General features: G+C 37.6%; 1 protein-coding gene across 1 annotated transcript; it reads right to left on the reverse strand.

Moving 5' to 3' along the window:
* Positions 1-675: 675 nt before the first annotated feature.
* Positions 676-16,401, reverse strand: LGI1 (leucine rich glioma inactivated 1). The gene is made up of 8 exons (XM_067552973.1): positions 15,969-16,401; positions 15,542-15,613; positions 11,181-11,252; positions 11,014-11,085; positions 4,449-4,520; positions 2,506-2,675; positions 1,920-2,084; positions 676-1,835 (listed from the first exon to the last, which is right to left on the reverse strand). Exons 1-8 carry the CDS (start codon positions 16,157-16,159, stop codon positions 1,018-1,020), a joined length of 1,632 nt encoding a protein of 543 aa, XP_067409074.1. The 5' UTR covers positions 16,160-16,401; the 3' UTR covers positions 676-1,017.
* Positions 16,402-16,622: the final 221 nt, after the last annotated feature.

The following is a 16,622-nucleotide window of genomic DNA, read 5'->3' on the forward strand; positions in this document are numbered from 1 at the left end:
ATTTTAATGCAGGATAGCAGAAAAATGTCCTCAGTTAACAATATTCAGAGGAATGGAGAACATTAGCTAAAGATTAAATAATTGCAAACACACTAAAAAGACTTGACAGAGACAAAATTACAAAGGAATCCATGCAAATAGTGTGTTAAACTTCAGATATAGGAAAAAGTTGCAAACTGAAAAATAAGATTTGCTCCTACCTTTCTCTTACTGTACAGAACAATGTTATCATGTCTGACACAATCTGTTTTGTGCTGCTCCAGCAGGAGGAGCATATAGGCCTTGACAACAAGGCTTTATTCTTTTGATTTCTCCATACATTATTCAAAAATCAAGAATTCCAAACTGTACACAACATAAAGCCCCATCCTGAAATTGGATCTATACTTATGTCTGTGCAAGTCGCATTTAAGCCAGTGAAGCTCCACATGGGTACAAGGGTCTGTCTGCATAGGACCAGTTGTAGGATTGGGGAATAATGCTGTATCTTTATCACATGGCTGTGCTTCTATGTATAAACCGCTTGTGCTTCATTGTTGTGGCTTATAATATTAAAAGAAACACCTAACAAAAACACTGCCACGTACAACACACCTTGTTGTTTATTATATATGTGTATAATATATACACAAATAAAAGTTATCACCTGTAAATAATCATATTTGTAATGTGAAAGACAGAAAATGTAAACATTTTATTTGGCAGTTGTTGTCAAACAGGTGAATAAATAAATGCAAAAGTACATCTTAATACTTTTAGCAACAGATGCAGTTGCACACATATTTACATATTGTGGTTGCAAAGAACAGTTAACAATTTAATTTCTTTTTGTTAAAAAATGCAACTTCCAACACCACTAGACTTGACAATTAAAGATGAAGATACTAGTAATACTTTGTTCTAGCAATCTCAACTTTTAAAGGCATTCATCTGGAAGTAGGATAAGAGTCATCATGCATTTAGTTCATTTTGTCCACTTATGGTAGAAAGTCTGATGTAATCTCAGAATTATGAGTGTCATGCACTTAAGTCAACTATGACATGTTTATAAATCAATGTAGTTCCCTTAAAACTTGAAGCAAAGAGAAAATCTCGTTTATCTATGGAAACATGTGTGAAAGATCTTGGTGCCTGAATGTTTAATTCTTGAAACTTCACGAATTTTGCTTTTTCAGTATCCCAATAATAGACTTGAGTAAAAGAATAATCACTTCCAAGAATGGCATATTGATAATTGTTTATCTGAAGAGGCTGGAATACCATTGACCCTCTGGATGGCATTCTTTGTAAATCCAGAAAAGCTGAACCTCCCCATTTCATTACTTTGGAATCACCAATAAATCTTGTTAAACAAATGTACACATCCTCTTTCACTGTGAAGTGTTTCACTGCATACACATCCTCCATATCTTGGATATCGAGACGCTTAACAAATTCAGTTGTTCCTTTGTTCCACTGGTATATTATAGGTCTTTGGGAACTACTAGACAGAATTAAATGAGGTTTGCCAGCAATTTCAAGATACTCCACATCAGTATCTCTGTACCACGCATGAAGAGACTGATGGGAGTAAAATCCATTTCCATTCCATTTGTAAACCGTGGTAAAGCCAGCTTTTGAACTGTCTGCAACAACAAAATACCAGTCTTCTACAATCCTGAAAGTTTCAATGTCATTGGGTTTTCGGATTTTAAGAATTTCAATATCTTGAATTTTTATAAACTTATTAGCAAAAATATCTCTTTTGTAAATATGGGAGCCTCCAAAGAGCTGGGCAACAATGACATATAGCTGATTCTCAATAATTATGGGCTTACACACAACAGTTGAAGTACCTACAAGAAGAAAGATAAAGGATGATGTTAGCACTGCCTTTTAGATCAGATAATGTAATGTTATTTGGCATGCGTTATTCGTACCTGTAATGTTGTCATAATTCCTGAAAGACCCCTCTACATGATCCCATTCAAGAAAGATGCATTTTCCAGTAAAAGGTTGGGCAATAACCACATGCTCATCATTCATGTATGAGAAAGTATCTACTGACAGAGACTGATATGGCAGGGATTCATAAACAGCAAATTCTGTAAAAGTGCATATAATATGTGATAACTAAAGGTAGCATTTCTTTCCTTATGCATTCTTTCACTATATTAAAATAATATCTAGTTAATTGATATTGATTTATTTTAAAGAATACATTTAATAAGTAATCCAGTTTCCCTGCTAATAAGACAGAATTTTAAAGTCTGATTATTCTTTTTGAACTGAAAAAGGTTTCCTGATCCTGCAATTATTTCATAGACAAATCTCCCATTAAAGTCAGAGTAAAGACTGCAGTATCAGACTCCCAAAATGATTCCTGTAGCAGGCCTGAATATGCAAGGAATTTCTATTGACTCCAATGAGAGGTCCATATTCAGACTGCTTGCAAAATTGGACCCTTAATTAGAAAATATACCTTGATTTTCAAGTAACAAAGTGAAATAATTTGGAACACATTACCTGTAATAATACAGTCAAAATCCTTTGGAGAGAGGCTATTGATTTTACGCTTCTTATATTCTGGTGGACTTTCGCAATAAATGTCTTCAACTGTTGCATTGGTAGTGCCTAGCCATTCCACTAACCATTTCAGTTTGCAGTCACAATTAAACGCATTCCCTCTAAGATCCCTGTAAAAAATAAACCACACACTAAAAGTGATGAATTACCTGTTGTTTTTCACAACGTCAGAGGACCACAATGACCAGAACTTTTATAAAATGTCGATCTTCTTGCTTTCTCTTATGAGAATTCTGGACTTTCCTGAATTAATTTGTTCTGAACCAATAAAACAAACAAACAAACAAAAACAACACCTGCAAAATCTTAAATAGTTTCAATTATAGCAAGGAAATCAAGACAAGCTTAGGCTGGGAATCAGTGGGAATGTCTGCTCTTCCATATTTTGCTGATATCCCCAAATTTGCAGGTACTTAAATTCCTGCCAAACTTTTCGGCCCAAGTTTGTTTGTTTGTTTGTTTCTCATTGTTTAGCATTTTCCAACAAGGACATTATAGATGACACAATGACAATTATTGTGACATGATAGTTGCAATATTTAGTGATTAATTTAGTGATCAGTGGACAATTCCTCAGCTTTATTCATTTTTCTTCTCTCTTTCCTCATTTAGACACATTCATTTAGGGCTTTAAGGGCTTTAGCAGAACTCCCTTAGGGTCAAACTGTGGCCTTTGTAAGAGGCACTCAGTATCTTGCAAGATGCTGAGACCCTCAGCTCCCATTGATATCAATGGAGTTGAAGGTACTTAGCACAGTGTAGGAGGTGTCGAGTACCTTGCAGGATTGGGTGCCATGGGAAGAGCATTGGGTATGTGAGGCACTGTAGTGACTGACTGGCAATACTGTGAGGCATTCTACATACATTTGGCAGACTCCTGAAGAAGGCCTCAGGGAGCACTGGAGGGTGTGAATGAAGACCTGTATAGAGGTATTGCAGAACTGCTGCAAACAAGACTAGTGTAAAACCCCATGGTGCCTGTTGCCAGATTCTAGAAGGCATTCAGGGGAGAAGAAAGTGGCCTGACCACTTAGCTATGCCCTACATAGCCATGGAGTGCCCATGGGCCAACTCCAGGACTTACTGCTTCAGAGAACACTAGGTATCTATTAAGTCTAACTCCTGTGTGGGTGTACTGGGGAGCCAGAATTTTGCACATTGTCTCTCATGGGACTCTTCCAGTGGAATGACTGCAAGATCTGGCCCAAATATATATTTCAAAACTATATCTTGTACTTTTACAAATGTTTAAGATACTTTGATTTATGAATTTAAAATTTAAAACTAGTTTACATTTTGTGTTGGTTACAATTTGAGTTAGTCAGGTGTAAAGTACTTGTACTGAGATTTAAAATGATCACTGTGTTTAAAGTTAGCCTCCTCTTAGATTATATTGGAAATCTGAAATGTTCTCATTCTCATCAAGTATCCTTCTCCCTCCTTTCATGTCCCCTATTCATTCCCGAGTATGTGTCTTTTGCTTATTTCAATGGACCATATATGGGATTATGACCGTATGGAATTCTTATTTGATTATTAAATATATAACACCTGTCATCTTCCTATCAGGAAAAATATTATGTAATATTGACAATAATAAGCATAAATCAGATCCATCCTTGCTTCTACCACCTCCACCCACCAATGTGATAGGAGCTCCCCACTGTCTACTGGCCTGAATATCCACTGGGTCATAGGAGGGTCCTGTTACTAAGTCTATCTTGTATATTTTACAACACTAAAGAAGTTAAAAGAGAGGTGAAAATTAATATACCCTAATTCCAAATCAAGTACTTTACAATATCTTGCAGTCATCACCAATAGGCAATGGCTTGTTTTTTCCAACCATAGTGTCTGAAAATAAGAAATTGCTTATTTCTTACACATTTGTTAAAGAATCCAGCCCTCTGAATATGTCTTTTGGAAGTGTTTGGAGATTATTGTTTGCAAGGCTCCTATAAAAGAAAATATGTCAGCTTATCAGATAATACATTTCTACAAAATGCAATATTGTTTTTTATGGTAAAGAACAATAATGTACTTCAGTCCTTAGTTCAACAAGATTACTTTACAGAATATCTCATTTACCTTGTGACTCTTTCTTCTGCTGAGATATATTCACACTTCCTATTGCTCTCTTGCTTTTCAACATTCGTGTAGCATTTACAGTACTTCACTCAGGGTGAAGAAAATGTGATCATCTCTGGTATTATTTTTAAATGATTAGCCATGACCGGACACACAAATGTCTTCCCTACTGGATAGTCAGTATTTTATTATAATATTGCAATGTCCTGCCTCCGCATCCACTTTCTAAGAACCACAATCTACCTTAAACACTGGATGCATGATATTGTAGTTAGCTCGCATTGGCTTCTGGTTTCTGAAAATATCTAGTAATTAACATTTGGGGGAGTCAATAAGTTCATAAAACAGAAATTGGAGGTTAATTCCAACTTAAGCCCAAAAGTTTTCTTGCTTGGGTTAGTAAGGGATAAAAAATAATCTTACCAACAAAAAAATGACACATAATACTATGACTTTGCTTGTCAAGAAAACTATCTTAAACTAAGAGAGTACCCAACAGTCTCAACTGGTAAAAGTAGATAGAAGATGGGAACATACCTTTAAAATAGCTAATTCATTAAGTTTCCATCAGATACACCTGTGTAAGCCAATTGATGAAACAAGGTTGTCACAAGTGTCACTGAGGGCATAACTAGAAGAGAATGTGGTTGTGCATGTGTAATTCAGTGCCTAATTTAGTCAGCAAAATTTAGTTAAGCAAAACCTTAATCACTGGTGATGAACCTGGAATGATTTTTAGATTCCACTTGGAATTTGTGGCACTGGGCATTAGAAATATAAACTATTTTTACTTGTAAATTGCACGCATCTGACAAGGAGGCATTTAGATACAATGGCTCTGATCAAGCAAAGCACTGAACCACATGTTTAAGGTTAAAGCTTAAAGTTTAATGTTGTTTTTGTGTGTGTGTAATGTGCTCTTTCTGGACCATTTCCATTTGGACCATATTTGGTTTATTGCAACTAACTTATAAACTCAAACTTGCCAGACATTTATGCATTTGCTTAACTTTATGCACATGAGTAATTTGATATTAGTCAATAGAACTACTCACATGTGTAAAGTTAAGTACATATATGAATATGCAGGATCAGGGCCTTATGTAATCTTTGATCATTGGATTATACCAAACAAAGCAAAGCACCGTAATGGTTACAGAGCTATCAAAAATTCATCATTTTAGTGGGAATCAGATTAACAGAAAAAATCTACATTTATACATTGAGCCAATTCTTCGATGAAAGGATGGCACTTTATATCTTCTATTATTAGAAAACATGCCATAAGATTTTATTATGTAACCTCTAGATGGTGCTCTTAGTGGTACCTGTGCAGAAAACACTTAGTTGGAAAGGATGGATGCTAATGAGCGAGTAAGTGTTCAGTCGTATGTAATTATGTTTGAAGGCCCATATTTTAATGCTCAGAATGACATTTTGATTTTCTGAAAAACTCCAAAGATGCCATCAAAATTACATCTTGTGCATGGAAATAATTTTCTATGCTAAAATATTCTGCAATTTAGGGTTGTGGAATTAAATGAGTCAAAAGTGCAATTGCACAACTCCTATGTTTTTAAAAAAAATTCCTCTGCAAAACAAATTGTCTTGAATTGGTATACTAGATGTGACAACTCTATGGTGAGGACACATTCCAATTATCAGTTATTTGCACAAATAAAAAATACAGATATTTGGTAATTTTACTGTAATGCAAAAATTCACTTGTGAAAAGGAAATGGGCAGACTATACAGAACAAAGGTCAGATTCTGCCATCACTTCAAGGAACTCATTAGTATGTATAATTACCATGAGTCTCTTTGACGTATTTTAAATTAAATAGTATTCTGCTCTTCCTCAAGTGGAATGTGCCTCAGAGAATCTAGCTGTTATGCTCAATATGTGTATATAAACACATTCTAGGAAAGGACAGTTATTGTACAAACAGCGATTAAACTGATCACACTCAGTAGTTTATGGGCCTGTTCCTGTAGTTATTCTACCTGAAAAACTCTGTTGTGACAATTGGTCCTCTAACTTTTTGCCTGCTTGGGAGTTAACCATGAAAAATAAGTCATGTTATTTTCAATAAAGAACATTATAAACTGGTGCAAGAAAATCAGACAGAGAGACTGAATGACTCCAACAAGAAAATGCAGGTCCAGAAATTAATGAACCAAAATTGATGTGTCAGATATTAGGCCTAATTGGTGGACAAAATAATGAGGAGATGAACTATGCTGCCCATATTCCACCCTTTTTTGGAGGGGGGGGGGTGTCTTTAAAAATACTTTGAAAAATCTTATCTTGACTTGACTCAACTCATCTCATCTCATCTTCCCTGACCCCAAGACAGAAGGAGCTGACCTGACTGAAGTATTTTCTTTCCCAGAGGAAGGGCATCAGGCCTTGCCCTAGTTTAAGGAACTTTGTTCTTGACCTGTGAAAGTCATCATATCATCCATCAACTGACATCCAGTCCTCAGCCCATCAGTGGGGATACCTAATTGTCAGGACTGCAGAGTCAGGGGCATGTAAGCCTGTTCCGTCTCCCTTCCCTTTTTGTGTTACTTTCTGCCCAACTATTCTTCCTCATATTCTCTCTCTCATTCTCTCAGCTATTCACCGGATCCTGAAATCAACTGTACAGCCCACATCAGCACAGTGAGATGAGATGGTATAACAGAGTGCAGGACAGTAATCCCTTAGCCAGCCCTCTGTCATGCCAGCGCCACTTGAGAGAGGTAGATTGGAGCTGGCTGGGAACACCTGCACCTGACTGGGGCAAGGGAAACAGCTGTGCGCCTGATTAGCCAGGGGCTATAAACTGGCCCAGGTGAAGGAAGTGGAGAGAAAGAGAAGCCAGGGAGTGGAAGAAGAACAGAGGCTCTACGTGCCTGGCTGCTGAAGCTCCCAAGGCAGCTATCCAAACTATATGTGCTAAGAAGGTGGTGGGACTGCGCACTGTAAATAAATTGCACTGGATTGCTGAACAAGAGGGGCTCGGAGTCATTCGTGACAGAGAGGGAGGCTGAAGCGGAGGGGCGGTGGCAGCCAACCCTTACAGATGGCTTATCCAGCCCTTCCCTGTTAAAGGAGAAAAGAGCCAATCCGGATGACCTCCTTGACCAGATTATGAGCCTGGGACCAGAGCAACAGGTGTTGGAGCTAACGCTCCAGTGTAAAGCATCCCTTCGTAAATGACCAGCTGCCCAGTGTTCCAAGAACGTGAACAAAAGCTGCATTTCCCCCATCTTTTCTGTTCTGTCTCTTCTCTACCTTGTGTCTGTCTGTTAAAAACAGAAATAAATACCCTTCATACAATGGGATCTCCTGAGAGTAAAATTAACCCTTTTCTTTTCATCACAGAAAGGTTGTTAGTATAGTAAGAGAGACTGCTATTTTACCTCCAAAAGAAAACAATCTTTAATAGCTTTTGTTTGTTTGTTTTGGATAATTACTCAACTGCATTTTAATGTAAATGTTTCTTGTTCGTTCTTGTGTTTTAATCAATACATTTCCCACTTTAGAATGAATGTTTGCGAAAGAAATTAATAAACCAGAGTCTCTGTAGAAACCGCTGGAACCTTTGTAACACTGTTTCAGTATTGGGCAGTGAAAGAGTTTATAACACCTTTTAACTGCTTTGGCCCTTCAGATCAATAAATTTAATGGTGCTGTGACTCAGATCTCAAAGGTTTATACAAATGTGGCAATTGGATTGTTGGCAAGCAACTGAATGTTTTCATAATTGGGTTTGGGAAGTAAAAGATTATTATAAGGATTAGGAGCATAAAGCACAAAAAACTGCATCTGTTTCACTCATGAATGTTGCAGGATTTTATTTTGATTTTGTTTCATTCACTTTATCCAAGTGCCTTGCTTTAATTGTGTTTCAACTTTTCTTTTATTCCCTTTTCCTCTCATGAGCTGTGATTTTTAATTTTGCATTTTGATTTTGACCATGGTTATATCCTGTTTGCTTTTCTTGAAGTCTGTAAATGCTTGTAAATTGAAATTTTTTCCAAAAAGACCCCTCAAAAGAGAAAATTAGTAATGGATCTTATCCCATTGCTGCAGAAGCCCAGGGAAATATGACTCTTTTCCCTCAAGTGCAACCCTTTTATATGATTTTAGTGCCTTTAGTTCTGCAGAGGCTGTTCTACATGAATTAACTATCATAAGGAAAGATGGGATAATCCACCCATAATTCCCTTTGGGAGTCCTTAAAGAAAGAGACTTTGAGGAGAAAAATTGGCTACTGAAGTGAACTTCACCATCATGGCTGCCACCCCACCATCTCCTGGGATCCGAGACCTTCTTCAACCTAGTCCTCAGAGATGTCCTGACAAGACTGAGCCAAAAAAAAAAGTACCCAGATGACATTGCCACTTCTACCAGCTCCTGCTGAACCCCAAACACCCCCTGGGACGAAACAGGATTGGACTTTAACAGCTCTAACCTATCTCAACTAACTTCTCCTCTTTTATCCAAAAGGACAATTATTACCATCTTTGATACCATCTAAGAGACTGTTAGACAAGGGGGTTTTTCCTTCTAAAAATTTTCTCCAGCTAAAGTGAAAGGGAAGAAAGAACGTTGTTAAAATAAAAGCCTTATTTAATATTTACGTTTCAAATGCTTTACCTGGTTTTCCTTCTTTTCTTTATCTTTAATAAAAAGTTAAAAGGATTTTTAATGTTGTGTTTGCTATGGCTCTATGCAGTCTGAGGTCTCTGTATACCAAATCCTGAACCTTGTTTAACACTGTTTAATATTGGACAGTGACTGGTTATGTTAACACCTTTAGTCCATATGTTGCATCTGAATTAATACAATTCCCATTATATTGAAGATTAGCTCTGCATGTGAAGAAACTACATAATATATAAATCCATCTCCCAAGATTGTGTGTGCACAGACAACAGTAGCTGCTCAGAATATTGTCTCATCTCCTACAGACACTTTCCTTTAGGAAACTATTGAGGGGTCCCTAGCAGTCAAGACATGGTGTTATTTTTAAATTGTCTGCTATCCAGAATAGAGATTGTATCTTCCTCTGTGTTGGAAAAACACCTTACACACTGATAGCAACAGCCACAAAATAAATAAATTAAATAAATAAATAGTTTAACGGGACTATTTGTGCATGTAAAGCTATTCATGTGTATAAATGTTTGCCATATAGGAGCCCTTCAAGTTATCAACAACCTTATCCCATCCTCTGTCTTTTTTAATATGCAATAGATTTTTGTATGTATATGTCACATTTTATGCTTTTTTTTCTCTCTCTCTATTGTCCTAGGCCTACAAACTTTAAAGTGAATAACTTTACACATATGAATAATCACAGTGAACTCAATTTACACCAGCTAAGGACCTGGTGTATAGTAACCTATGATGCATTTGTTATGTGGTGCAGAATTGGATGAAGTGTAATTAATTATATTTGTACATTCACCAAATACAGGTGAAAATGTGCTTTCTCCTGTGTCTGATCATATATGAAACAAAAAGCCAATATACTCCCCTTAAATGATATTATGCTGAGGTCAAAAGGTCAGAATACACTCCCCCTGCATATGACATATACACCAAGATATATGCCTGTGAATACAAATGATCAGAGTAGGGCATTCATACGTACCCCATACATTTTAGACAATTAATGTTAATTAGACTTTATAGACAGCAAAATCAGCATAAGAAAGCCGCCTCCTTGCAATATTTTTGGTATATTTTTCTATATTTTGAAAGAAAGTTCATTCAGTTTTTTATAAACAATTAATTTGATCTGGATACATATAGTTTGTAAAAACTGGCTGAAAATGCTATACACCTTTTGATTTAAACATGACAGTAGCTTAGCTTTGATAACGCAGACACTGCAAATACTGCTCATAAATTTGCAGCTAAATGTTACAGGTGTCAGTATACTGTTCTGAACTCACATGCTTTCAATTTCTACTTCTATATTTTTGTTTCTTGATTTAACTTGAAATTTGAGCATTTCTTAGTTTAGCTGATTGTCTTTCTAAACTTATTCTTGAACATCAAGATCATAATCCTATCCTTGTTCCTCTGATTGGTGTGTGGGAGAGAAGGGGAAACAGACAAGTGGACAATTTCTGCATCATTCTTCATGCACAGGCCAGGATAGATACAGCCTGGGCGAGGAGTTTTTTGTGATTTCTGGTTTACATAATACTGACATTGATATTGTTTAAACAACAAACAGCAATGATTATGAATATCAATGAATCAGCAGTGAATATCAAATGCTAAATTAAACCACACAGTGGTTCAGTTACTACATTAAATACACTCTACCAATTAATATATGAAAACACTTTACTTACAGGTGAATTAAAGATTTCAATCCTCGAAAAGTATTTCTTGAAATTGACTTAATGCTGTTGTTTTCTATGAACCTGTAATGGGTCATAAATTCATTTTGGTTAAAGCAACACCTGTAACTTGGAAATCCTACCTAGTCCATAATTCTAGAAAAATTTTGTCCACTCACAAATATTCTAGATGAGGAAGGCCCATGAAAGCATCATCACTAATAACATCAAAAGAGTTTGATGAAAACAACCTGCATAAAGAAATACAAAATAAAGTGTTAGATTTTTATACTTTTTAGACTATGGTCCATGCAGACCAAACTCTTATTGACCACATCAAAGATTTTGTCTGTGTAAGGGCTGCTGGATAATATAGCTAAAGTACACTGCCCACATATGGCATAGTATAGTGAAACATATCCTATGGCAGCGACAATGATTTGCTTTCTAGACTAAGGACTAGATCCTCAGCTGATGTAAACTGATGTAGCTCCATTGAGTTCAGTAGGACTTAAGCATGTGTTTATCAGGCCAATCAGCTACCTATGCAAGCTCCATGAACGCAATGGGACTGCACATGTATCACTAAAGACATACCCTGAAGACAATGAGGTGCACAAGTATCTCTAAGGGCCTGAACTGCCCTGCAGAACCATTATTTCTGATGGTGATGTCGGAGAAGAACCTAGCTTGACATTCAGATTCCAGGTTGAGTTTGCAGATCTGGCAGTTAAGAAAAAATCTTTAACTTGTGAAATGAGCACATTTGAGATATAATAAACATGGACCCCCTTAAAGCCATTTTAACTTAGCGTGCAGAGTAGAATCATATTTTAAAATGGATTTTGCCTAATGGAGGTGGTTCTTAGTGCAGGTTTCATTATATATGCCTATATTTTTCTTTTTGTCTATCTGTAAAATAGTTTAATTTTCCCTATAAATCTTTCCATCTTTCATAAAAATTGATTAACGTTAATGCTCAGTCCTATTTATTATTAATAGACAAGTTTGCATTTGACTATTTTAAATCAGCTTTGGACTGGCACACCCCTAATATACAAGGGGATTGTCAGTGAAGACGAACTTCACTTTCCCCATTGGAGTTACAATTGGCTAGATTTGAAGGGTATGTGGACTTATAGTGCAATGTCCTGAGGCATTCAAAGATTCAAAATTTCAAAGCATGAATTAATATATTTAACCTAATGAGTTAATTTCTTCTTTGGAATCCTGCATTCAAAAATAATTTCCAGTTCAATTATTTTCTAGCTCTGATACTATAGGTTATGCTTTCTCCAGTTAAAGAATCTGATGTGGATTTACAGGAATGGTTTTAATAGAAAAGATTTCTTTACATGTTTGTTTCAAAAGCTTGAGGCCAAATCCTGCCATGAGATCCACATGGTAGATCTGCATTATAGCCTCTCTGCAATTCATATTTATTTATTTACTGTCAACAAACTTTTCTCGGGGTAATTTGTATTTGATCACAATCTACTCTCCTTGAAGCACATAGGAATAAAATAGTATTCCTTTAAATAGTTTGAGCCCTCAAGTAGCATTCACTGTGGTCTATGTTTTAGAAGCTGCTATAACCCAACCAGAGCATCAGAGTGTATATGAACCTAAGTTTTCTTTCCTTCCTCTTCTCCCAACTGTGGAATGGGGAGGGGTTTTTTGTTCCCAGTCACAAATTGGGAAGGTAAAGCCTACAGTATATCATTCTGTTTCTGTGTTTCTTGTTGTTTAAGGACGCGCAGTACTCATTTGTCATAGACCTGCAGTCTGACTTCTGAAAACATATCAAACTGCTCAGGTCCCGCGTCGAATATACTCACAGATATATCTGGAAAATATTCAGCATTGTCTGTAGAAATAGCAGGTTTTTTAAGTGAGCAATCTGGGGATGGTTTATACTGTTTTAGCATACTCCTTGTCTAAGCCCACAATGGAACAAAAACTGGTTTTGTAAATTTGGAGATTTGTTGCAGCATTTTCTTAGCAACAGCATGGGGTACATGTGTTAGTGGAGTGAATAGTATATCATGCAAATGCAGGCTGAAGTATTTATTAAGTATTGGTATTATTTTATGTATTACCATCGGACCTAGAAAGCCTAGTTATAGTCTTGGACCCCACTGCTCTAGGTCTAGAGCAAAAAGATGGTTCTTGCTCCAAGGAGCTCCCAGTCTACTCCACTTAACCTATTGTGGTAAAGTCAGGCCAAATATCTACAAAAGGGTATGACTATTTGTGAGCTGGGAAGTGCCCGCCACCGCTAAAGGCCCCTCCCCTGGGGAGGAGGAGTCACTGGACCCAGGACACAACTGATTGCATGGGACAAAGAATGAAGAAAGGAGCGGGTGTGGGGGTCACAGGGTCAAACGGAGGGAACCAGAATGAGACACCGAGCAGAGAACTCCGGACAGTGCCCACTGCTCCCAGAAAGTGTCAAGGGAGCCAGTGGACGCTGCCCAGAGGAACTCTCAGAGGAACTCTGCCCAGATGTGTGAGTGAACAGAGGAAGGGAAGTAGGCCCCACAGTTGCCAGGGCAGGTATGTGACCCCTAGACTGCTAAAGGCCCTTTTCCCTGCAGGCAGAGCTGAGGTTATTGCAGGTCAATTAGAGACACCTGGACCCAATTAAGGGCTGCACCAGGCCTACTTAAACCCTGCCTCCTCTAGAGGGAGTGGGGAACAAAGGAGATGGAGAGAAAGGAGCTGCCAGAAGATTTTGGCAGCTGGAGGAGAGACTTCCCCGGACTAGGAGATAGTGCTTCTCTGCAGCTGGAGAAGCAGAGATGGAAAGACAGTGGCCCCAGCCTGCAGAAAGGACCGGTGTTTCTCCGATCCTCCAGGGCTTGACCACCACCTCTACAACCCTGAGAAGGAGCCACAGCAAGTTACCTCCCTGGGCCTGGGTCATATACATGGACTGGGACTACCCACCCCTCCCCCATGGGGTTGAAGGACACTCCACAGGCCTGAAATAAGGCCTGCACCAAAAGCTCTGTGAGAGAGGTGCCAAGAGGAAGAGACAAAGGACTTGTCCAAGTGGGGCAGAGTTACCTCAGGCCCCACTGCCAAAGGAGACTGTTGCCAATAGACGGGACCAAGGGAGGGTTGCTATACCACACTATTCTATGGCCCAAGCTAGAAGTAGGATTGATAAGTGTAGGTGGCATGTCACAGCCAAGAGGGAGGGTTATGATGTCCTTTTCACTTTACTGACGTACAAGCAACATAATACAGATAAAGCCATTTCTTTTTCTCTCTGTTGGAAGGCCCAGCTCAGGAGTCATGTGGGCTTTGTCCCTTTTGTGATCTGTGACCACTTTGGAAAATCTTATAGGGAATAATGCACAATGAAACAATATTCAGGTTTCCATAGTAACTACATTTACCTATTTACCCTGTATCCAAAATTGTACAGTGTGCCTGCACCTCCTTCTCAGCTCCACTTGAGGTAGAAAAGCACAGTTTGAGTCACAGTTTCAGCTACCTGAGCACCAACAGTTTAATGTAACAGCTTTAGTGCTCTAAGATATCAAAATTTCACTTCATAGCAAATCCATTGCACATGTGAAATCAGTCATACACAGGTGTCTTTTTTCATTTTTGAACAGACTGAAAAGAAGTCTCTCTTGTCAGGTTTCTGAAATAAATTTGGATACTGATAGCAAACCCAGTACAAACAGTTCAGGTTTACATCTCCTATATCTTTGTATAGCTGATGATTATATAATCACTCTTCCAGTTTTCTAGAAAGCTGTTTCTCTGGAGAATTTGTAACATTTTACAAACAAATGAATCTAAAATCTAAATATCTAAAAATATTCCCGTGTTCTATTCAATGCATACGGCTTCATGGTGTTTGATTTTGTAATGATTGCTTAAGAATTTACGATTTTCAGAAATCTCACTATTGTAGAGAATGCAAAATAACAAATGATGGGCCAAATCCAGTCCCTATCCAGGCAAAACTCGTGAAGTGTCTACACTTCCACTCAAGTCGATGGCAGTTTTGCCTGAGTAAGGACTTTAGGATTTGTCCCATTGAAATTAAGAGCCTGATCTCAAGAAGTCCTGAGCATCTCATCAATGGGAGTTGCAAGTGTGCACACATTTCGGGATCAGGCCAAGGAGATTGCAGAAAAGAAACAGGCATAGTTGTTGCAATGCTCCTACCCCTTCAGTATCATCCATTAGAGTACAATACATAAGATAATAGCATATCTGTCATCACAGAAAGCAATCTTCAGAATTGAATCTATTCCAAGTAGCAGTGACAGCAAATAATAATAATTAATAAAACCCGAAAACACCAAATAAGTACATACAGTTTAGCTCCCCCACCCCATTAAACATATACTATCTTTCAAAATTACCTTTACTTCAAAGTCTAACTGTCTGTGTATTTTGATGTGTAATGGATCCACCCTTGCTATTTCTTATAAAATGAGTATCCAGACCCTTACTATATTGTTTATGGATATATATGTTTCATAACAAATAATCATATGATATAAATATTTCTCACAGAAGCTGCAGAGACGGTGTGAGCAAAAAACTCCCTTCTGGGATTTTAGTAAAAGCAGATCTCACAAAGGATCTGGAAAGAAGGGGGAAAAATTACGTTAATGTGGTCTCAAATATTCATAATTACAACACTGATGTGAATCACAATATATTTTCTTTACATAGCTACTATTAATTAAAAATAAAAATGAATCTGTTACAGGTTTCACATAATGCAGAAAAAAGCATTAAAAGGTACACGTATAGAAGAAGGAGATGTAAAAATCAGGATTCAGGGATGCAACACAATTTTAACATTTTATCTAATGATTTTGAATGCTGACAGTTTATTCTCTACTTCAAGCATCCTTCAGTCTGCACTGAAAGCACCAAACATAATAGTTCATTTTAAATAATAAATTAAATAACCAAATGCTTACAGCCCTTACAGTGAGATAACATCAGGCGGAACGCTGGTTGGAATAGATCTGGCATTTTCACATAAAGCATTATCTTTGGTACAAGTACACCAAGCAGGACATTTTGGCTTCACTGATTTCTTCCCTTCAGTCAGCAAAAGCACAGATAAAAGGCATAGGAAATAAGCAATTCTTCTAAAGGGTCTGCTGGTATTTCCCATTCTTTTGATCCACTCTGGTTCCAGCCAGTTGAAAGAATATCCCAAAACATGAACAGGGCTTCTTTATTCAGTTGTTAGATGTCTTTCTATAAGGCCAAGTCAATGTTTGTCTCTCCTTTTCCAACCCTTTTTCCTTTCCCTCTGTATCTGTTTTTGGAGATAGAAACCTGCAGCTGATGTCTGTGTTTCTACTCACTCAGGCAATGCACTGCTCAGAGAAGGGACCTGCGAGGTGCTGTAAGATGGGGAAAATCCAACCGGCTGTCGGAAAAAAAAAAAAAAAAAAAAAAAAAAAAAAAAGACTTGCATCAACACTGAGCACAACAGAGCATTAGATTGCAAGTTGCTGTAACTGAGAAAATCCACTGCTTTCTGGTTTCATAGGGAGGCCCTTCCTTGTTACCAAAAATAGTACAGCATTATGTTTTGCTGGTGGGTGGGTGAGCGGGTGTGGGGTGGAGTG

The sequence above is a fragment of the Emydura macquarii genome, unplaced genomic scaffold, assembly GCF_026122565.2.
Source record: "Emydura macquarii macquarii isolate MOO-44397 ecotype Brisbane River unplaced genomic scaffold, CSIRO-AGI_Emac_v2 contig_1390, whole genome shotgun sequence".
NCBI classification, from domain to species: domain Eukaryota; kingdom Metazoa; phylum Chordata; order Testudines; family Chelidae; genus Emydura; species Emydura macquarii.

Excerpts from the sequence above, each read along its gene's own strand:
- LGI1 (XM_067552973.1), bottom strand. The coding sequence starts at position 16,159 with ATGGGAAATACCAGCAGACCCTTTAGAAGAATTGCTTATTTCCTATGC. Across the intron at positions 2,676-4,448 it reads CTGGATTCTTTAACAAATGT|GGATCTTAGAGGGAATGCGT; the intron begins GTAAGAAATAAG and ends TATTTTTTACAG. Across the intron at positions 1,836-1,919 it reads GAATTATGACAACATTACAG|GTACTTCAACTGTTGTGTGT; the intron begins GTACGAATAACG and ends TTCTTCTTGTAG.